The sequence below is a fragment of the Oncorhynchus nerka genome, linkage group LG13 (genome assembly GCF_034236695.1).
Source record: "Oncorhynchus nerka isolate Pitt River linkage group LG13, Oner_Uvic_2.0, whole genome shotgun sequence".
NCBI classification, from domain to species: domain Eukaryota; kingdom Metazoa; phylum Chordata; class Actinopteri; order Salmoniformes; family Salmonidae; genus Oncorhynchus; species Oncorhynchus nerka.
Window position 1 is genome coordinate 14559221 of NC_088408.1, and position 24337 is coordinate 14583557.

General features: G+C 44.8%; 1 protein-coding gene across 1 annotated transcript in view; it reads right to left on the reverse strand.

The window, feature by feature from the left end:
- The window catches only part of LOC115139157 (gephyrin-like), a 140397-nt gene that overhangs the window by 76357 nt on the left and 39703 nt on the right, over positions 1-24337 (reverse strand). The window contains exons 5-8 of the mRNA XM_065026955.1: positions 21550-21644; positions 20267-20333; positions 11979-12251; positions 7956-8090 (exon numbers count right to left, since the gene is read on the reverse strand). Coding sequence (XP_064883027.1) covers positions 7956-8090; positions 11979-12251; positions 20267-20333; positions 21550-21644 — 570 coding nt within the window. The remainder of the gene's footprint in view (positions 1-7955; positions 8091-11978; positions 12252-20266; positions 20334-21549; positions 21645-24337) is intronic.

Consider the following 24337-nt stretch of genomic DNA (forward strand, 5'->3'; position numbering starts at 1 on the left):
GCGCACCGGCCCAGCGTCGTCCGGGTTTGGGTTTGGCTGGAGTAGGCCGTCATTGTAAATAAGAATTTGTTCTTTAAAATAACATAAAATTGATCAGAAATACAGTGTAGACATTGTTAATGTTGTAAATGACTATTGTAGCTGGAAACGACAGATTTTTTATGGAATATCTACAGAGGCCCTTTACCAGCAACCATCACTCGATGCAATGGCATGTTGTGTTAGCTAATCCAAGTTTATAATTTAAAAATTGATAATTGATCATTAGAAAACCCTTTTGCAATTATGTTAGCACAGCTGAAATCTGTTGTTCTGATTAAAGAAGCAATAAAACTGTCCTTTTTTAGACTATTTGAGTATCTGGAGCATTAACATTTGTGTGTTCGATTACAGGCTCAAAATGGCCAGAAACAAATACCTTTCTTCTGAAACTCATCAGTCTTTTCTTGTTTTGAGAAATGAAGGCTATTCCATGTGAGAAATTGACAAGAAACCATAGATCTCGTACAACGCTGTGTACTACTCCCTTCACAGAACAGCGCAAACTGGCTCTAACCAGAATAGAAAGAGGAGTGGGAGGCCCCGGTGCACAACTGAGCAAGAAGACAAGTATATTAGAGTGTCTAGCTTGAGAAACAGACGCCTCATAAGTTCTCAACTGGTCTCAACATCAACAGTGAAGAGGCGACTCCGGGATGCTGGCCTTCTAGGCGAGACAGAGACAGAGAGTGAGAGAGAGGGTGAGCGAGAGAGAGGGTGAGCGAGTGAGAGACATATATATATATAGAGAGAAAAAGAGAGAACAGTGACACAGGGATTGAAAAAGAAAGAAAGAGACAGAGAGACAGAAGAAGAGATAGCCAGAGATCAGGGTCAAACAGACCCCGCCTCCACACACACACACACACACACACACACGCTTCATTAATCCAAACTCAACCACTATGTAACTGCACTACATGCTTACTAGAGTGGAAGGGTACAACTATACCAGCATCACAGTCAGAGTGTGTGTGTGTTACTCTGTGCCTGTGAGAAAGGATGTGTAGTGTTTGCAGATCTGAGTGCTGGTTTGACTGCATATGTTTGTTTCACTATGTTTGTATGTGTGGAGTTTGTGATTTAGCAGTGTGTGCCTGGTAGCAGTGTGCCTGGTAGCAGTGTGTGCCCGGTAGCAGTGTGTGCCCGGTAGCAGTGTGTGCCCGGTAGCAGTGTGTGCCTGGTAGCAGTGTGTGCCTGTAGCAGTGTGTGCCTCGTAGCAGTGTGTGCCTGGTAGCAGTGTGTGCCTGGTAGCAGTGTGTGCCTGGTAGCAGTGTGTGCCCAGTGTGTGCCTGGTAGCAGTGTGTGCCTGGCAGCAGTGTGCCTGCCTGGTAGCAGTGTGCGCCTGGTAGCAGTGTGTGCCTGGTAGTAGTGTGCCTGGTAGCAGTGAGACAGTCTGTGTGTGTCTGTCTGTGTTCATTTTCATGTCGTGTTATTTGTGTGTGCATGCGTGCATTAAAAGTTTGTGTGTGTGTGTGTCTGCTCCTGGGCTCCAGACAGACAGCTTTGGACATTGGAGCCGTGCGTCTGGGTGCCTCTCTCTTTGGTGTGTGTGTGTGTCTGGTCTGGAGGCAGAGCAGCAGAGGGTATTTCCGCTTCAAATTAAGACTTGTGGTGAGAGGCGCCACGCACGCACGCCACACACACGCGCACACACGCACACACACACACACACACACAGTCGTGCTGACTCATGTGGGGGATAAAGAAACTCCTGACAGAGGCAGCAACTCAAACTGGGTCATTAACAAAAGGGCTTTAGTTTAGTGCGGGTTGGAGCGAGCGGTCGCATTCGCACTTCGGTCCGCAGGTTGTATAACTTTCATTACATTTCATTACATTTCACTATAGTACAACGGTTTGATTTGTCTAATCTTAGCAATTTCTTCTTAGCTAGCTACATAGCCGTCTTTGTATCAAAGATAATTGCGTAATTATCGTATTTCGTCGTCCTAACGTAGTCTACACTGCTAACGTCCACCGTCTATCGAATAGCAGCACTGTAAAAACTATTACACTCAACTGAATGACCTGATTAGTGTAGTGTTAGCTAGCTACATAGTTGTCTTTGCTGTCTTCGTATCCAAGATAATTGTGTAGTTTAGAGTGTGTAGTCTTAGAGTGATTATCTTAATTTACCGAGGTTAGCTAGCCAGCTATTTGTCGTCCTTAACGTAGGAGACACTGCTAGCTAGCCAACAGCTAGCCAACGTCTACCGAATAGAACTTCCTCACTCAACAACCCGGTCGCATTCCGCTTCGCTCCACAGGTAGTATCACATTTTCATTTCATTTCATTACAGTACAACGGTTTGATTTGTTTGATCGTAGCTAGCTACATAGCTAGCTACATAGCCGTCTTTGTATCAAAGATAATTGTGTAGTCTAGAGCGATTTTCTAGGTTAGCTAGCCAGCTATTGTCGTTCTTTTAACGCAACGTAACGTAATCAACACTGCTAGCTAGCCAGCTAGCCCCCGAATAGCAGCACTGTAGAAACTATCACACTCAACGGAACGACTTGATTAGTGTAGTGTCAACAACGCAGCCACTGCCAGCTAGCCTACAAAGTCAACAACGCAGCCACTGCCAGCTAGCCTACTTCAGCAGTACTGTATCATTTTAATCATTTTAGTCAACAAGATTCTTGCTACGTAAGCTTAACTTTCTGAACATTTGAGACGTGTAGTCCATTTGTCATTCCAATCTCCTTTGCATTAGCGTAGCCGCTTCTGTAGCCTGTCAACTATGTGTCTGTCTATCCCTGTTCTCTCCTCTCTGCACAGACCATACAAACGCTCCACACCGCGTGGCCGCGGCCACCCTAATCTGGTGGTCCCAGCGCGCACGACCCACGTGGAGTTCCAGGTCTCCGGTAGCCTCTGGAACTGCCGATCTGCTGCCAACAAGGCAGAGTTCATCTCAGCCTATGCCTCCCTCCAGTCCCTCGACTTCTTGGCACTGACGTAAACATGGATCACCACAGATAACACTGCTACTCCTACTGCTCTCTCTTCGTCCGCCCACGTGTTCTCGCACACCCCGAGAGCTTCTGGTCAGCGGGGTGGTGGCACCGGGATCCTCATCTCTCCCAAGTGGTCATTCTCTCTTTCTCCCTTACCCATCTGTCTATCGCCTCCTTTGAATTCCATGCTGTCACAGTTACCAGCCCTTTCAAGCTTAACATCCTTATCATTTATCGCCCTCCAGGTTCCCTCGGAGAGTTCATCAATGAGCTTGATGCCTTGATAAGCTCTTTTCCTGAGGACGGCTCACCTCTCACAGTTCTGGGCGACTTTAACCTCCCCCCACGCCTACCTTTGACTCATTCCTCTCTGCCTCCTTCTTTCCACTCCTCTCCTCTTTTGACCTCACCCTCTCACCTTCCCCCCTACTCACAAGGCAGGAAATACGCTCGACCTCATCTTTACTAGATGCTGTTCTTCCACTAACCTCATTGCAACTCCCCTCCAAGTCTCCGACCACTACCTTGTATCCTTTTCCCTCTCGCTCTCATCCAACACTTCCCACACTGCCCCTACTCGGATGGTATCGCGCCGTCCCAACCTTCGCTCTCTCCCCCCCGCTACTCTCTCCTCTTCCATCCTATCATCTCTTCTTCCAAACCTTCTCAACCTATCTCCTGATTCTGCCTCCTCAACCCTCCTCTCCTCCCTTTCTGCATCCTTTGACTCTCTATGTCCCCTATCCTCCAGGCCGGCTCGGTCCTCCCTCCCGCTCCGTGGCTCGACGACTCATTGCGAGCTCACAGAACAGGGCTCCGGGCAGCCGAGCGGAAATGGAGGAAAAACTCAGACCAGCCTCCCTGAACGTGCGGACCTGGCATCCTTTCACTCCCTCCTCTCTACATTTTCCTCTTCTGTCTCTGCTGCTAAAGCCACTTTCTACCACTCTAAATTCCAAGCATCTGCCTCTAACCCTAGGAAGCTCTTTGCCACCTTCTCCTCCCTCCTGAATCCTCCTCCCCCCCCTCCTCCTCCCTCTCTGCAGATGACTTCGTCAACCATTTTGAAAAGAAGGTCGACGACATCCGATCCTCGTTTGCTAAGTCAAACGACACCGCTGGTTCTGCTCACACTGCCCTACCCTGTGCTCTGACCTCTTTCTCCCCTCTCTCTCCAGATGAAATCTCGCGTCTTGTGACGGCCGGCCGCCCAACAACCTGCCCGCTTGACCCTATCCCCTCCTCTCTTCTCCAGACCATTTCCGGAGACCTTCTCCCTTACCTCACCTCGCTCATCAACTCATCCCTGACCGCTGGCTACGTCCCTTCCGTCTTCAAGAGAGCGAGAGTTGCACCCTTCTGAAAAAACCTACACTCGATCCCTCCGATGTCAACAACTACAGACCAGTATCCCTTCTTTCTTTTCTCTCCAAAACTCTTGAACGTGCCGTCCTTGGCCAGCTCTCCCGCTATCTCTCTCAGAATGACCTTCTTGATCCAAATCAGTCAGGTTTCAAGACTAGTCATTCAACTGAGACTGCTCTTCTCTGTATCACGGAGGCGCGCCACACTGCTAAAGCTAACTCTCTCTCCTCTGCTCTCATCCTTCTAGACCTATCGGCTGCCTTCGATACTGTGAACCATCAGATCCTCCTCTCCACCCTCTCCGAGTTGGGCATCTCCGGCGCGGCCCACGCTTGGATTGCGTCCTACCTGACAGGTCGCTCCTACCAGGTGGCGTGGCGAGAATCTGTCTCCTCACCACGCGCTCTCACCACTGGCGTCCCCCAGGGCTCTGTTCTAGACCCTCTCCTATTCTCGCTATACACCAAGTCACTTGGCTCTGTCATAACCTCACATGGTCTCTCCTATCATTGCTATGCAGACGACACACAATTAATCTTCTCCTTTCCCCCTTCTGATGACCAGGTGGCGAATCGCATCTCTGCATGTCTGGCAGACATATCAGTGTGGATGACGGATCACCACCTCAAGCTGAACCTCGGCAAGACGGAGCTGCTCTTCCTCCCGGGGAAGGACTGCCCGTTCCATGATCTCGCCATCACGGTTGACAACTCCATCGTGTCCTCCTCCCAGAGCGCTAAGAACCTTGGCGTGATCCTGGACAACACCCTGTCGTTCTCAACTAACATCAAGGCGGTGGCCCGTTCCTGTAGGTTCATGCTCTACAACATCCGCAGAGTACGACCCTGCCTCACACAGGAAGCGGCGCAGGTCCTAATCCAGGCACTTGTCATCTCCCGTCTGGATTACTGCAACTCGCTGTTGGCTGGGCTCCCTGCCTGTGCCATTAAACCCCTACAACTCATCCAGAACGCCGCAGCCCGTCTGGTGTTCAACCTTCCCAAGTTCTCTCACGTCACCCCGCTCCTCCGCTCTCTCCACTGGCTTCCAGTTGAAGCTCGCATCCGCTACAAGACCATGGTGCTTGCCTACGGAGCTGTGAGGGGAACGGCACCTCAGTACCTCCAGGCTCTGATCAGGCCCTACACCCAAACAAGGGCACTGCGTTCATCCACCTCTGGCCTGCTCGCCTCCCTACCACTGAGGAAGTACAGTTCCCGCTCAGCCCAGTCAAAACTGTTCGCTGCTCTGGCCCCCCAATGGTGGAACAAACTCCCTCACGACGCCAGGACAGCGGAGTCAATCACCACCTTCCGGAGACACCTGAAACCCCACCTCTTTAAGGAATACCTAGGATAGGATAAAGTAATCCTTCTCACCCCCCTCCCTTAAAAGATTTAGATGCACTATTGTAAAGTGGCTGTTCCACTGGATGTCATAAGGTGAACGCACCAATTTGTAAGTCGCGTCTGCTAAATGACTTAAATGTAAATGTAATGTGATGTAGAGTACTAGGCCTCGTACTGCAGTGGTACTAGTAACATAGAGACAGCAGCACCATGGCTACTCCTCACATTACACGTCCGCTATACAGAACATATAGAACACAAGTTATACAATAACACCACTGAAGATAAGAAGCACAGTTTTCTCTAGACTATACGTCCTTACATACAGAGAACGACTCTATACAATAGAATCAACAACAACCCCAGGTTACTGTAAGTACGTGAAGTCAATCTTCTTGGAACTTTTGGACATAGAATCATCTCAGTTTTCATTGTTGCTAAGCAACATAGCAACAATGAAAACTGAGATGATTCTAAGTACGCATCTGCTTATGACACCAACAAAACTTAGTAAATTCATTGTAAATGAAAAACACAGACATTGAGTCACTTCTCACGGTATATTCATCCTCAGGTCTCCACAGTGTGCCATTCTAAGACACCAGTACATAAAGACCTACATGACGCATGGACAGCCTGACTGAACCTGTAAAGCTGCAGTAACAGATCTATGTACACTGTATATATAGACTGAGTATGCAAAACAAACATTAAAGGCACCTGCTCATTCCATGACAGACTGACCAGGTGAAAGCTATGATCCCTTATTGATGTCACTTGTTAAATCCACTTCAATCAGTGAAGATGAAGGGGAGGAGGCAGGTTAAAGATGGATTTTTAAGCCTTGAGACAATTGAGACATGGATTGTGTATGTGTGCCGTTCAGAGGGTGAATTGGCTAGACAAAATATTTAAGTTCCTTTTAACAAGGTTTAACGAGTAGGTGCCAAGCTCATCAGTTTGTGTCAAGAACTGCAACGTTGCTGGACGTTTCACGCTCAACAGTTTCCAGTGTGTATTTAGAATTGTCCACCACCCAAAGGTCATCCAGCCAACTTGATACAATTTTTGGAAACACTGGAGTCAACATGGGCCAGCATCCCTGTGGAAACACTTTCAACACCTTGTAGAGTCCATGCCCTGACGATTTGAGGCTGCACTGTGCGATCCTAATGTTTGGTATACTCAGTGTATATATGGGTCGCTCTCCTTCAGCCATTCCCATAGAAACCTCTGGTCTATTCTCATGACACTTTCCCAGGAGACAAGACAGATGAGGTGAGAGATTGGATAGATAGATTTAGATAGAGAGAGATACAGAGAGGAATATAGGGAGAGAGAGAGAGCGATATATAGAGAGAAATAGAGAGAGAGAGAGAGAGAGAGAGAGAGAAATAGAGGTAGAGAGAAGAGAGAGGGAGAGAGATTGTGACAGAGAGTAATAGACCGATAGAGAGATAAATAGAGATAGAGAGATAGCCCTTGAATTGAAATTGAAAATTGAATTGAGATAGAGAAAGAGAACTAGAGAAAGAGAGAGAACGAGAGAGAGAGAGAAGACTGACTGCATCTCTGAATGTTAGACCTGCAGGAGAGACTGGAGTGGGTTAACTTAGGCAGGGGATGAGGCAAGGGATGGTGAAGGGTCTGTGTGTGTGTGTGTGTGTGTGTGTGTGTGTGTGTGTGTGTGAGCTAGTGCTGGGTCTATTCAATATATTTCCATTCAAAGGATTACCAACTTGACCCAAGCAAACAAGCATAAAACACACAACCGCTACCATACTAGCCACAGCAGGTTCTCCTCCACACACAACCGTTACCATACTAGCCACAGCAGGTTCTCCTCCACACACAACCGTTACCATACTAGCCACAGCAGGTTCTCCTCCACACACAACCGTTACCATACTAGCCACAGCAGGTTCTCCTCCACACACAACCGTTACCATACTAGCCACAGCAGGTTCTCCTCCACACACAACCGTTACCATACTAGCCACAGCAGGTTCTCCTCCACACACAACCGTTACCATACTAGCCACAGCAGGTTCTCCTCCACACACAACCGTTACCATACTAGCCACAGCAGGTTCTCCTCCACACACAACCGTTACCATACTAGACACAGCAGGTTCTCCTCCACACACAAGCACACATTTGGCTTGTCATAGCACAGTGATGAAAGATACTGAAGAAAACACTGCTGCAGAGAAATGCTGTCTGTGTGTGTGGCCTTACTTTGGGCGTGGGGCAGGAGGCGGTAGAGAGCCGCGAGGTGGCCTGGGCGCGGGGCGACTCAGAGGGCGTGGTGCTCAGAGAGCCTGTGTCTCTGGGGAGGACCTGGACACCCCTGGAGATGATGGAGTCTGGGATCTACCCAAACACACACACACACACACACACACACACACACACACACACACAGAGAGAGAGAAAATAGCACTGACCCTGACTGCAGAATATGTACTATAGATAACACACTAACACCCTTTAAAAGGGACAATCTGCAACTGACTGCTTTGTTACCGTGTCAACTGCAGATGCCCCTTTAACTTTGACTGTCTGCACTATAGCACAGCATCTTGTAGTTTATTGTCACATAGACAGTGCATATTTAACTGTCTGCACTATAGCACAGCATCTTGTAGTTTATTGTCACATAGACAGTGCATATTTAACTGTCTGCACTATAGCACAGCATCTTGTAGTTTATTGTCACATAGACAGTGCATATTTAACTGTCTGCACTATAGCACAGCATCTTGTAGTTTATTGTCACATAGACAGTGCATATTTGACTGTCTATTTAACTGCACTATAGCACAGCATCTTGTAGTTTATTGTCACATAGACAGTGCATATTTAACTGTCTGCACTATAGCACAGCATCTTGTAGTTTATTGTCACATAGACAGTGCATATTTAACTGTCTGCACTATAGCACAGCATCTTGTAGTTTATTGTCACATAGACAGTGCATATTTGACTGTCTGCACTATAGCACAGCATCTTGTAGTTTATTGTCACATAGACAGTGCATATTTAACTGTCTGCACTATAGCACAGCATCTTGTAGTTTGTCACATAGACAGTGCATATTTAACTGTCTGCACTATAGCACAGCATCTTGTAGTTTATTGTCACATAGACAGTGCATATTTAACTGTCTGCACTATAGCACAGCATCTTGTAGTTTATTGTCACATAGACAGTGCATATTTAACTGTCTGCACTATAGCACAGCATCTTGTAGTTTATTGTCACATAGACAGTGCATATTTAACTGTCTGCACTATAGCACAGCATCTTGTAGTTTATTGTCACATAGACAGTGCATATTTGACTGGCAGAATGAATGACGGAGGACGGTGGTAACAAACTCTAACCCTCCTTTCTAAACCAAACCTTTATTCATTTCAAACCCTATGCCTAAACAAAACATATAATTACAGCAGTGGAATATACAGTTCCTTATTATACCACATGCTTTCCAAACAGACAGATCCTGTAGTTCTCTTAAAAACCTCTTAAATATAAAAAGTCCCCATATTTGGGGGCACTTAAAAAAATGTTTTATTCAATTCAGTCTGGTATGAGTACGGTATCTGCAAAAGCAGGGTTGTCTTGTAAGAGTCAATCCCCTTTATCATGACATGGTGGAGGCATGCAAAACTTACTTCCAGCCTGCTCAAATTCTATCTATAGATGAGCGCATGGTTGCCTCAAAAGCTCCAATTGGCTTGAAGCAATATATGAATAATAAGCCGACCAAATGGGGCTACAAGCTCTTTGTGCCGATTCAGCCTGCCTACACGTGGAACTTTTTCATCTATGAAGGCAAGGCGATCACACCCACTGGGAAGGGCCTTAGTTAAGACTGTCATGCAGCTGATGGACTTCCCTTTACTTGGCAGTGGGTACACGCTCTTTGTGGACCATTTTTATACTAGTCCCATGCTTTTCATAGACCTTGAAAAATAAAATAGGGGCTTGTGGCACCATTCATTCTAAGAGAATCAGTTTCCCCAAAACCAAGGTAAACGACAAAGACAGTGGAGAGGGGGACCATACGTTGCATCAGGAATAACAAGCTGCTTTTGGTGAAATGGAAGGACACTAGGGCAGTAACCATTCTCACCACACAGCATAAGCTATTCAATAACAACCATGTCTCAAGGAGGGGAAACATGACATTGGGGCACAGGTGAGGAAGAACGTCCCCATTTTTAAAAAAGCGTCCTTTCAACCTCTCCAAATTGTCTTAATGTTGTAATTGCCACAGTGTCTCCTGATCCCTCCTGTCTCAGCCTCCAGTATTTATGCTGCAGTAGTTTATGTGTCGGGGGCAGTTTATGCTGTCCCCAGTCCACCTGGCCGTGCTGCTGCTCCAGTTTTAACTGTTCTGCCTTATTATTATTTAGTTTTATGAACATTTGAACATCTTGGCCATGTTCTGTTATAATCTCCACCCGGCACAGCCAGAAGAGGACTGGCCACCCCTCATAGCCTGGTTCCTCTCTAGGTTTCTTCCTAGGTTTTGGCCTTTCTAGGGAGTTTTTCCTAGCCACCGTGCTTCTACAACCTGCATTGCTTGCTGTTTGGGGTTTTAGGCTGGGTTTCTGTACAGCACTTTGAGATATCAGCTGATGTATGAAGGGCTATATAAATACATTTGATTTTGATCTGATTTAGAGATTGTGAATATGTAATAGAACTGGAATGATCACATTTACAGACATATGGCACTTTGGGGAGGTTTAGGGACACTTGGAATCTTCCTGTGACCACACCTGACACCACTTATTAAAACATCTGCCCATGTCCAGTTGTTAGGTCTATCAAGCCCATTTTCTTCTGATATTGTTCACATGTTGTGGAAGACATGTTTCTTTCCAAATATAACGATGTAATTACACATGAATAGCAGTTATTTTGAGTCTATTTAGGTGGATATCTACATTTTGCCATTACATTTAAGAGGTTAATCAAGAGCTACTGAGACACTTCTAAATGTGATGATAGTACACTAATAAATGAATAATGAATGAACCTGGGCAATATGGATGGTACGACACTATTTCCAGGATGACATGGGGATGGATTATAGATCACAGAGATGAATCAGATCTACATGTAATGTATCTAGGGTTTCCTGGACACAGATTAAGCCTAGTCCTGGATAGTGCTTTTAAAAATTCTGGATGTTTAATCTGGGTCTGGGAAATTGCCCCATGGAGTCTTACCAATGAAAGTCCATGATAGGACAATGATAAAAAATGGCGGGATGGAGCCGGAACTGGACCACACACACGTTACCATGACAACATGGCCACAGCGGTATAGGTCCACTCTGATCTTGGACAGGACAGAACAATGGAAATGGACAACAGTCACTTCAATGGACAATGAATGACACACACACACACACACACACACACATCCATCTGAAAAAAATGCATATTTTACAGATTTTACCGACAGACATGGGGTTGTTACAAGTGTACAGAATAATAATGAGCATGGTGGTTGTATGAAATATGGCATGGCGAGTTGTTTAATATGAAATATGTAGATACTCTATATATACAAAAGTATGTGGACACCCCTTCAAATGAGTGGATTCGGCTATTTCAGCCACACCCATTACTGATAGGTGTATAAAATCTAGATGCCCCGGTTAGTTTTGTGAGGTTTTCAACACTCACTACCAAACTGCTTCTGGAAGCAAAGTCAGCACAAGAACTGGGGAGCTTCATGGTATGGGTTTCCATGGCCGAGTAGCCGCATACAAACCTAAGATCACCATCACGACGCAATGCCAAGCGTCGGCTTGAAGTGGTGTAAAGCTCTTCCCCGCAGCAATGTTCCAACATCTAGTGGGAAGCCTCTCCAGAAGAGTGGAGGCTGTTATAGCAGCAAAGGGGGGACCAACTCCATATTAATGTCCATGATTTTGGAATGAGATGTTCGATGAGCAGGTGTCCACATACTTTTGGCCATGTAGTGTACATACGTCCCGATTGTCCACCCTTTTCCCACTGTGTTCACTTGTACACATTGAGTCATGGGTTTATGGTTGAAACTCCCTCTCTAGCCAATGCTTTGAAATGAAGGAGAAGAATAGTGGAAGTGTACACAATGGAAGAAGAGAGGAAAAAAGTGGAGAATGGGAACATAGACATTGCACCACCCTTAAAGTTCAGATCCCAGTCCTGTCAGGAAAACATTCTCGCTACGTTCCCTTACCTCCCCATTGGTTACCTTAGCGGCGATGGAGGCTGCGGTGATGTGCGAGGACGAGGAGTCCTCGGTGGACGCCACACCACTGTCTTTCTTGTCATCGTCCTCCTCCTCACACTGTACGCCCTTGTCCTCAGTCTGCCGCCGCGGCGAGCTGTTGGGGGGCGGCGATAGGGGCGGCGGGGGCGAAGGCAGGTCCTCTAGCTCGTCCACAGCCTCCTTCATCTTGACCACGGCGTCCCGTAGCAGGTCGATAGCGTGGGGCAGCGCGGGCAGGATGAACTGGAAACACTCCTGTTGGAGGAGAGGGGAGGGCCAGAAGTTAGAGGTCAGGAAGATAGAGGGAGAGTTAGGGGTTATTACAGCAGGTAATAATGGCATGATAGTAGGGTAACAATCTCAGTTCCGTCCTGCCTATGGCTCAGACTGTTAGCCAGTGGTATTCAATGTCGGGGTCACAACCCCTAGAAGGGTCGACAAATAAAAAACGTACAATTAATAAAAATATTAAGAGTGAAAATTATTTTATTGGACAATATACAGTACATACGATTTGGAGATAAGTTGAAAAATACAATAACAAAAATAATATTGAGTAAATATATTTATTGGTTCTCATAATTTTTATGAATAATGAGCGATTTGAAGGTTATTTATTGATGTGAAAATGTAAATTTTAAGGGTGTGTCATTACATTTGGAAAAAAAATGAGGTCCCCATAAATTCTGGCGGAGAAAATGAGGTCCCCATAAACGGAGAAAATGAGGTCCCCATAAACGGAGAAAATGAGGTCCCCCCCATGAAGAAGTTTTAATAGCACTGCTGTAAGGTCATCTTGGCTCTTGTTCATAGAGAGCTAGCAAGCTCATGTTGAGGGTTCAATTCCCACTGGGATCACATGCACATGTTAAATGCATGTGGATAAAAGCCTCTGCTAAGTGGTACATGAAGTCGGTATCATACGGACACCCCTCTTGGATCTATAAAACAAAGTGGGATTGAAATTGATGTAATTATGATTATTCTTTGTCATTTTTGTCACCAAATACTCCATAATGTCAAAGTGAGATTTTTTTTTCTAAATAACTAAAATATTCTGTAGCCTTTGCATAAGTATTCATCTCGTTCGTTTAGGCAAGCCTAAAGCATTGGCTTAACAAACACATAATAAATGACATGGAAATAAGAGTGGTCGAAATGATTTTTTAATGACTGCCGCTTCCTCTGTCCCCCATACATACAACATCCGTAAGGTCCCTCAGTAAAGTATTACATTTCAAGCAAAGATTCAACGACAAAGACCAGGGAGCTTTTGGAACTCAAAGAAGGACAGTTATTGGTAGATGGGCAACAATAACAAATCAGACAATGAATATATCTTTAAGCATGGTCAAGTTAATAATGATGCTGTGGATGATGTATTAAACCACCCAGACACATGACAGATACAGTCGTCCTTCTGAACTGAGCTGCAGGACAGGAAGGAAACTGCTCAGGGATGTCACCATGAGGCCATTGAATATTTTAAAACAGCTACAGAGTCCAATGGCTGTGATGGGAGAAAACTGACTCCACAATAATGACCTAGAGTGAAAATAGAAATGAAAATATATATTTTTTAAATGCATCCTGTATGCAAAAAGGCACTAAAGTAATACTGCAAAAAGAACATGGCAAAGGAATACACTTCTTGGTACACCATTCTGTATACTGACAACACCATTCTGTATACTGACAACACCATTCTGTATACTGACAACACCATTCTGTATACTGACAACACCATTCTGTATACTGACAACACCATTCTGTATACTGACAACACCATTCTGTATACAGACAACACCATTCTGTATACAGACAACACCATTCTGTATACTGACAACACCATTCTGTATACTGACAACACCATTCTGTATACTGACAACACCATTCTGTATACTGACAACACCATTCTGTATACTGACAACACCATTCTGTATACTGGCCCTTCTTTGGACACTGTGTTAACTAACCTCCAGATAAGCTTCAACGCCATACAACTCTCCTTCCGTGGCCTCCAACTGCTCTTAAATGCAAGTAAAACTAAATATATGCTCTTCAGCCGATCACTGCCCGCACCTGCCCACCCATCCAGCATCACTACTTTGGACGGTTGTGACTTGTGGACATATATGTGGACAACTACAAATACCTAGGTGTCTCGTTAGACTGTAAACACTCCTTCCAGACTCACATTAAACATCTTCAATCCAAAATTAAATCTAGAATCGGCTTCCTATTTTGCAACAAAGCCTCCTTCACTCACGCTGCCAAACCCTCGTAAAACTGACGTTCCTACCGACCCTCCTGTTTAATTTCTAGAACCCAGAGACGTATGGATAAACCGCTAGAACCCAGAGACGTATGGATAAACCGCTAGAACCCAGAGACGTATGGATAAACCGCTAGAACCCAGAGACGTATGGATAAACCGCTAGAACCCAGAGACGTATGGATAAACCGCTAGAACCCAGAGACGTATGGATAAACCGCTAGAACCCAGAGACGTATGGATAAACCGCTAGAACCCAGAGACGTGTGGATAAACCGCTAGAACCCAGAGACGTGTGGATAAACCGCTAGAACCCAGAGACGTAAACCGTGGATAAAACCGCTAGAACCCAGAGACGTATGGATAAACCGCTAGAACCCAGAGACGTATGGATAAACCGCTAGAACCCAGAGACGTGTGGATAAACCGCTAGAACCCAGAGACGTGTGGATAAACCGCTAGAACCCAGAGACGTATGGATAAACCGGTAGAACCCAGAGACATATGGATAAACCACTTCTCCAATCTTTATGGCTCTACAACAAAGAACAAACAGCAAAAACATATACATGATCAAATACAAATCTTAGAATCAAATTCTAAAGACTACCAGAACCCACTGGATTCTCCAATTACCTTGAATGAAATGCAGGACAAAATACAAACGCTCCAACCCCAAAAGGCCTGTGGTGTTGATGGTATCCTCAATGAAATGATCAAGTAAACAGACAACATATTCCAATTGGCTATCCTTAAATCCTCAGCTCTGGCATATTCCCCAATATTTGGAACCAATGATTGATCACCCCAATTCGCAAAAGTAGAGACACATTTGACCTCAATAACTACCATGGGATATGTGTCAACAGCAACCTTGGGCAAATCCTCTTCATTATCATTAACCTCTTAAGTCGACCCTCTACTTTTTTGAACATTCTGTTAAAAATTGCGCAACATTTCAGCGCCCTGCTACTCATGCCAGGAATATAGTATATGCATTTGCTTAGTCTGTGTGGATAGAAAACACTCAGACGTTTAAAAAACTGGTTAAATCACTGCTGTGGCTTTACCAGAACGGCATTTACATCGAAAAGCACAGGAAAAACTGATCACTGAAAATGGGAAAATATATCCAGTCGCTACTTGATCCCATTGATAAAGGTCAACCACAATTAATTGACTGAGGTTGCAGTACCTACAGCTTCCACACGGTGTCTAGAGTCTTGTCATTTCCCTTCGAGTTTTTTCTTGGTCAAACACATGCAGGACATATTCCTCCGGTCTGGACCGGATATTTTAGATTGAGTTTCTAGCCGGACATTTTTCCAGACGGACAGCTAAAGATCTTTACATTTGCCTCCTGATGAATTTTATCCATTAACGTTTACTAATACCTAAAGTTGCATTACAAACGTATTTCAAGTGTTTTGTGAAAGTTTATCCTCTTTTTCATTAATTTAAAAAAATGACGTTACGTTTTGAAACTATGTTTTTTTCGTTTATCACACAGTCTACATATAACGATATCTAGGCTTTATATGGACCGATTTAATCGAAATAAAGACCCAAATAGTGTTTATGGGACATCTAGTCTGAGTGCCAACAAAGAAGATGGTGAAAGGTAATGAATGTTTTCTATTTTATTGTGCGGTTTGTGTAACGCCGAAATGCTAATTATTTTGTTTACGTCCCCTGTGGGTCTTTTGGGGTGTTGCATGCTATCAGATAATAGCTTCTCATGCTTCCGCCGAAAAGCATTTTAAAAATCTGACTTGTTGCCTGGATTCACAACGAGTGTAGCTTTAATTCGATACCCTGCATGTGTATTTTAATGAACTTTTGAGTTTTAACTAATACTATTAGCATTTAGCGTAGCGCATTTGCATTTCCAGAGCTCTAGTTGGGACGCAAGCGTCCCGAGTAGAAGCAACAGGTTAACAGCAGACTCATATATTTATTCAGTGAAAACAATGTACTGAGCACATGTCAAATTGGCTTCTTAATAAATACCATACGACAGACGACCTATTCACCCTGCACACCCTAATTGACAAACAAAACAAAGTCTTCTCATGCTTTGTTGATTTAAAAAAAGCGTTTGACTCAATTTGGCCTGAGGGTCTGTTATACAACTTGATGGAAAGTCGTGTTGGAGGAAAAACATACGACAATATAAAATCCATGTACACAAACAAGTGTGCGGTTAAAATTGGCAAAAAAACAACACATTTCTTCCCACAGGGCTGTGGGGTGAGACAGGGATGCAGCTTAAGCCCCACCATCTTCAACATATATACCAACGAATTGGTGAGGGCACCTGAACAGTCTGCAGCACCCGGCCTCACCCTACTAGAATCTGAAGTCAAATGTCTACTATTTGCGATTGATCTGGTGCTTCTGTCCCCAACCAAGGAGGGCCATCAGCAGCACCTAGATCTTCTGCACTGATTCTGTCAGACCTGGTCCCTGATAGTAAATCTCAGTAAGATTCAAATAATGGTGTTCCAAAAAAGGTCCAGTCGCCAGGACCACAAACACAAATTCCATCTAGATACCGTTGCCCTAGAGCACACAAAAAACTATACATACCTTGGCCGAAACATCGGTACCACAGGCAACTTCCACAAAGCTGTGAAAGATCTGAGAGACAAGAAGGGCCTTCTATGCCATCAAAAGGAACATACAATTTGACATACCAATACTTGAATCGGTTATAGAACCTATTGCCCTTTATGGTTGTGAGGTCTGGGGATTGCACACCATCTCCCCAAAAATCACAAAATGGAACAAACACCAAATTGAGACTCTGCATGCAGAATTCTGCAAATATACCCTCAAAGTACAATGTAAAACACCAAATAATGCATGCAGAGCAGAATTAGGCCGATACCCGCTAATTATCAAAATCCAGAAAAGAGCCGTTCAATTCTACAACCACCTAAAAGGAAGTGATTCCCAAACCTTCCATAACAAAGCCATCACCTACAGAGAGATAAACCTGGAGAAGAGTCCCCTAAGCAAGCTGGTCCTGGGGCTCTGTTCACAAACACAAACACATCCCACAGAGCCCCAGGACAGCAGCACAATTAGACCCAATCAAATCATGAGAAAACAAAAAGATAATTACTTCACATTTTGGAAATAATCTTTTTAAAAACAGAGCAAACTAGAATGTTATTTGGCCCTAAACAGAGAGTACACAGTGGCATAATACCTGATCACTGTGACTGACTCAAACTTAAGGAAAGCTTAGACTATGTACAGACTCAGTGAGCATAGCCTTGCTATTGAGAAAGGCTGTGGTAGGCAGACATGGCTCTCAAGAGAAGACAGGCTATGTGCTCACTGCCCACAAAATGAGGTGGAAACTGAGCTGCACTTCCTAACCTCCTGCCAAATGTATGACCATATTAGAGACACATATTTCCCTCAGATTACACAGATCCACAAAGAATTCTAAAAGAATTCTAACTCCCATATCTATTGTGTGAAATACCACAGTCTGCCATCACAGCAGCAAGATTTGTGACCTGTTGCCACAAGAAAAGGACAACCAGTGAAGAACAAACACTGTTGCAAATACAGTCCATATTTATTTTACATTTCCCTTTTGTACTTTAACTATTTGCACATTGTTACAACACAGTATATAGACATAATGACATTTTAAATGTCTTTATTCTTTTGCAACTATTGTGAGTGTAATGTTTACTGTTCATTTTATTATAGTTTATTATCTATTTCACTTGCTTTGGCAAGTTTCCCATGGCTTAGATTGAATTGAGTGAGTGTGTGAGTGAGTGAGTGAGTGAGTGAGTGAGTGTTTGTGTGTGAGTGAGTGAGTGAGTGTGAGTGGGAGAGAGTGAGTGAGTGAGAGTGAGTGAGTGGGAGAGTGAGTGAGTGTGAGTGAGTGAGTGAGTGTGAGTGAGTGAGTGAGTGTGAGAGTGAGTGAGTGAGTGAGTGGTGGTGAGTGAGTGAGTGTGAGTGAGTGTGTGAGTGTGAGTGAGTGAGTGAGTGAGTGAGTGTGAGTGGGAGAGTGAGTGAGTGAGTGAGTGAGTGAGTGAGTGAGTGTGAGAGTGAGTGAGTGTGAGAGTGAGTGAGTGAGTGAGTGTGTGAGTGAGTGTGTGAGTGAGTGAGTGAGTGTGTGAGTGAGTGTGAGTGAGTGAGTGTGAGTGAGTGTGAGTGTCCCCGCGGCCCTGGCTCTGTCCCCGCGGCCCTGGCTCTGTCCCCGGTGGCTCTGTCCCCGCGGCCCTGGCTCTGTCCCCGCGGCCCTGGCTCTGTCCCCACGGCCCTGGCTCTGTCCCCACGGCCCTGGCTCTGTCCCCACGGCCCTGGCTCTGTCCCCACGGCCCTGGCTCTGTCCCCACGGCCCTGGCTCTGTCCCCACGGCCCTGGCTCTGTCCCCACGGCCCTGGCTCTGTCCTCACGGCCCTGGCTCGGTCCTCACTGCCCTGGCTCGGTCCTCACGGCCCTGGCTCGGTCCTCACGGCCCTGGCTCGGTCCTCAGCCCTCCCAGTTTCCCCTGTCTTTATGATGTGGGATCAGAGATAATAAAAGTGGGTGATGGGCTGTTCATACAGTTATGTTTGACTGGGGGCCTGATGGGGGAGACACTAATATGGCACCAGATGGGAAGAGGGGGCGTAATTGATTAAAATAAATAATAAAATCGATCAGTAGAAATGCCTCAGTAATGAGACAGAGACAGATGTGGGGTCAGCGGAGAGAGAGGGGACAGAGAAGAGAGAGGAGATAGAGAGAGGGAGACAGACAGACAGATGGCGAGGTAGCGGGTAGAGCAGTCTAGCGGTGCAAGTACACGCGGGCGCGTGGGAACACACGCAGTAGCCACGCACGCCCAAAAGCATGCAAGGACACAAAGTGATCTGCTCATGGTGTGCATTGTGTGTGTGCTGTATTCGGGTACAATCTCAGTGCACATTTTCCCAAGAGTTAAGAGACTAACTACTCAGTCACAATGACACTGATCAAAGTAAATGTGAGATTGCTGATCTACCCTGGGGACACCTGATCCTAGATCAGCACTCCTACTCTGAGATGCTCTGTGGATAAGGGCCCTGAAACACTGATATGAGTACAGGTATTATGGTACAGTTTAATTCACCGCCTTTTCATCAGGATTGTTAATTAAAACAATAAAACTGCATAACACATTTATTTTTTATTTTTTTGTACAGCAAATCTCTATATATTTTACAATTAGCTAAGGAGTTTTGTGCTTGAAGAAGGATTTTTTTGTTAGATTCAATTTGATAATGTGCACCTGCTCATTAGTTAGCTAGCTAACGTTAGCGTGCTAGCAAGGTAGCCACACACTTCATATGAAACGAATGGGGTGGCAAGTGCAGCACAATGCACATAACACTAAATACTAAATGCTTTTCCAGCAAGATGAAGAGTAAATCATTTAATGAACTCCCAATTAACACATACTGCCGGTGCCAGTTAGCTTGCTAGCTGATGTTAGCTAAATGTTTACTATCACAAAAAAGCTAATCGAATCAAATTTTATTTGTCACATACACAGACACATACACATGGTTAGCAGATACTAATGACAGCTAACAGGCAGCTGCTTCATTTGAAAAGCAAATCCATTGCGATTTAATTATAATGTTGCGACGCTCGTTATCTAGTTGTAGCCATCTAGTTAGTACTACACATTCTAGCGAGCTAGCAAAAACATTAGTGCAGCTTGCTAGTTAGGTTACATTAGCTACATCAGGCACAAGTCAAACAAGCTACTGCCTCGTGGCCTGGAGTGCAAATCAGAATTATAACTGTTCTATGTGAACAACAAAGTTAACTGCCGAGGTGCAAAGTACCAGTCAGATGTTTCATTGTGTCTGGCCCTTTAAAGTGGTCCTGTTTAGCAGGTGTTAACGTTACCTGTGGACCCTTCTTGCTCCCTGGTAAGTTGATGATGAGCGTCTGGCCCTTTAAAGTGGTCCTGTTTAGCAGGTGTTAACGTTACCTGTGAACCCTTCTTGCTCCCTGGTAAGTTGATGATGAGCGTCTTGCCGCGGATGCCGCACACAGGTCTGCTTACACACAAGAGAGGAGAGTGTGTATTAGAGTTTCACACAATGAAAAGTGTGTGTGCGTTAATGAGGAGTGTGTACACAGTATACATTCATGTGTGTGTGTGTGTGTATATATCTCTATGAGTGTGTTTGTACAGTATGCGTGTTAGTGTGTGTGTGTAGTGTGTGTTCATGTGTGTGTGTAGTGTGTGTTCATGTGTGTGTGTGTATGTGTGTGTGTTCGTGAGTGTGTTCGTGTGTGTGTGTTCGTGTGTGTGTTCGAGTGTGTGTTCGAGTGTGTGTTCGAGTGTGTGTTCGAGTGTGTGTTCGAGTGTGTGTTCGAGTGTGTGTTCGAGTGTGTGTTCGTGTGTGTGTGTTCGTGTGTGTGTGTTCGTGTGTGTGTGTGTTCGGGTGTGTGTGTGTTCGGGTGTGTGTGTGTTCGTGTGTGTGTGTGTGTGTGTGTTCGTGTGTGTGTGTGTGTGTGTTCGTGTGTGTGTGTGTGTGTGTGTGTGTGTATGTGTCATAGACATTAAACCAGTAGATAGTGATACTGTAGCGCTGACGTCATCCACGTATTCCAATGTAAAACTCCTGATGGCGCATGAAGTATTTGAATTTGAAGCGTACCATATTGCTAAATAGGGCTGAATGGCACTAAAAAAATGACTACGGATCATGGTGAAGGTGGCCTTAACTAGCAAGGGATCATGGTCAATGTAGTTGTTTTCATCCTGCCTGAGAAAGTCAACCTTAATGTCTATGGCAGGAAGGAGGGAGCCTCTTCGTAGCCTGCCGGCCCGTGATTGGTCTGTGTCAGCACGTGGTCCTGTGTGACGACAAATGTAGTAGTCAGAATGGATCACTATTAATTAAATATCTCCATTTGTAGCGAACTTTAAAATAATTCATAATAAACTAATTTTAGAGCCGTTCTGGCGATCGTAATTTACATAGGCTTTCTAGGGCTTTTTTTTTGGCACTGCTAGGATGCTACACACTAGCCGACCAGCAGAGCTCATGACTTCACTCTCCAGACCGGACACTGGGGGCCTGGTGTGTGTGTGTACTGTATGCATGTTAGTGTGTGTTTGTGTGTGTACTGTATGTATGTAAGTGCGTGTGTACTGTATGTATGTAGGTGTGTGTGTACTGTATGTATGTAAGTGTGTGTGTACTGTATGCATGTTAGTGAGTGTGTGTACTGTATGCATGTTAGTGTGTGTGTGTGTCTCACCTAGAGAGCATGCCTAGTGGTGTGACGTTGAGAGAACCCATCAGCATGGCCAGAGACATCCCTGGAGCCTCCCGCTCTATCACCTCTTTAGTGGCCTGATGGAGACAGAGAGACAGAGAGAAACAGAGAGAGAGAGAGAGAGAGCGACAGAGAGAGAGATAGTGACAGAAAGAGAGAGATAGCGACAGAGAGAGACAGAGAGAGACAGAGAGATAGCGACAGAGACAGAGAGATAGCGACAGAGAGAGACAGAGAGATAGCGACAGAGAGAGACAGAGAGATAGCGACAGAGAGAGACAGACAGAGATAGCGACAGCGACAGAGAGATAGCGACAGCGACAGAGAGATAGCGACAGAGAGATAGCGACAGCGACAGAGAGATAGCGACAGTGACAGAGAGAGACAGCGACAGAGAGAGAGAGAGATAGAGACAGAGAGAGACAGAGAGAGATAGAAACAGAGAGAGACAGAGAGAGACAGATAGCGACAGAGAGAGACAGACAGAGAAATACTTGAATCAGTTATAGAACCCATTGCCCTTTATGGTTGTGAGGTCTGGGGTCCGCTCACCAACCAATAATTCACAAAATGGGACAAACACCAAATTGAGACTCTGCATGCAGGATTCTACAAAAATATCCTCCGTGTACAACGTAGACCACCAAATAATGCATGCAGAGCAGAGTTAGGCCGATAGCCGGGAATTATCAAAATCCAGAAAAGAGCCGTTCAATTCTACAACCACGTAAAAGGAAGCGATTCCCAAATCTTCCATAACAAAGCCATCACCTACAGAGAGATTAACCTGGAAAAGAGTCCTCTAAGCAAGCTGGTCCTGGGGCTCTGTGGGGTGTGTTTGTGAACAGAGCCCCAGGACCAGCTTGCTTAGAGGACTCTTAGAGGACCCAGGACAGCAGCACAATTAGACCCAACCAAATCATGAGAAAACAAAAAGATAATTACTTGACACATTGGAAAGAATTAACAAAAAAACTGAGCAAACTAGAATGCTATTTAGCCCTAAACAGAGAGTACACAGTGGCAGAATACCTGACCACTGTGACTGACCTAAACTTAAGGAAAGCTTTGACTATGTACAGACTCAGTGAGCATAGCCTTGCTATTGAGAATGGCCGCCGTAGGCAACATGGCTCTCAAGAGAAGACAGGCTATGTGCTCACTGCCCACAAAATGAAGACATTACAAATGTCATATTATATATATATATATATATATATATATACAGTGTTGTAACGATGTTGTCTCGCGACAGGCAGACAGAAAGCCAGAGAGAGTGAGACAGCGAGAAAGAGCGAGACAGAGAGACAACACTGTATATATATATATATATATATAATATGACATTTGTAATGTCTTTATTCTTTTGAAACTTCTGTATGTTAAATGTTTACTGTTCATTTTTATTGTTTATTTCACTTTTGCATATTATCTACCTCACTTGTTTTGGCAATGTTAACATATGTTTCCCATGCCAATAAAGCCCCTTGAATTGATAGAGACAGAGACAAAGACAGAGATAGAGACACAGATACAGACAGAGCGAAAGAGAGACAGAGAGTGAAAGAGAGGGAGAGAGAGAGCGAGAGACAGACAGCGAGAAAGATTAACAGAGAGAGAGAGAGAGAGAGAGAGAGAGAGAAAGAGTGAGTCAGAGACAACGAGTGAGTCATAGATAGGAAGAGAGAGAGACACACAGAGAGAGATAGACGGAGAGAGAATGTATGATCATCCACAATACAATCACACTGCTTTCCACACTAGAAGACAGAGAGATGAGTACTATATCATGGCATGGTGTCACACTACAGATGTAGGATCTTAATTTGATCACTATTTTGCTGCGGAGTATTTTCTTGCACAGCAGAAAATGCAATCTTGTAGTCACTTCTAAAGTTCGAAATTTCCACTTTAAAAATGTATCAACCCTTACAAAAAAATCCATTAATTACAATCCACATAATAATTCTCATGTCCTTTTGCTGCAGGATTATTTTTCATGGTGTAGCAACCTGGCTCAAATTAAGATCGTACATCTGTAGAGGCTTGAAGAACACACAGCATTCTGGGTCAAATCACTCACCATTGGCAATAACCTATTAAAATACATTCTTAGAAAAAAAGGTGCTATCTAGAACCTAAAAGGATTATTCAGCTGTCAATATAGGAGAACCCTGTGAAGAGAGGAGAGGAGAAAGAGAAGAGAGGAGAACCCTGTGAAGAGAGGAGAGGAGAAAGAAGAGAGGAGAGGAGAAAGAGAAGAGAGGAGAACCCTTTGAATAGAGGAGAGGAGAAAGAAGAGAGGAGAGGAGAAAGAGAGGAGAGGAGAACCCTTTGAAGAGAGGAGAACCCTGTGAAGAGAGGAGATGAGAAAGAGAAGAGAGGAGAACCCTTTGAATAGAGGAGAGGAGAAAGAAGAGAGGAGAGGAGAAAGAGAAGAGAGGAGAACCCTTTGAATAGAGGAGAGGAGAAAGAAGAGAGGAGAGGAGAAAGAGAAGAGAGGAGAACCCTTTGAATAGAGGAGAGGAGAAAGAAGAGAGGAGAGGAGAAAGAGAGGAGAAAGAGAGGAGAAGGAGAGGAGAGAGGAGGAGAAGGAGAGGATAAGAGAGGAGAAAGATAAGAGAGGAGAAAGAGAAGAGAAAGAGAAGAGAGGAGAACCCTTTGAATAGAGGAGAGGGGAAAGAAGAGAGGGGAAAGAAGAGAGGAGAAAGAAGAGAAAGAGAAGAGAAAGAGAGGAGAAAGAGAAGAGAGGAGAAAGAGAAGAGGAGAA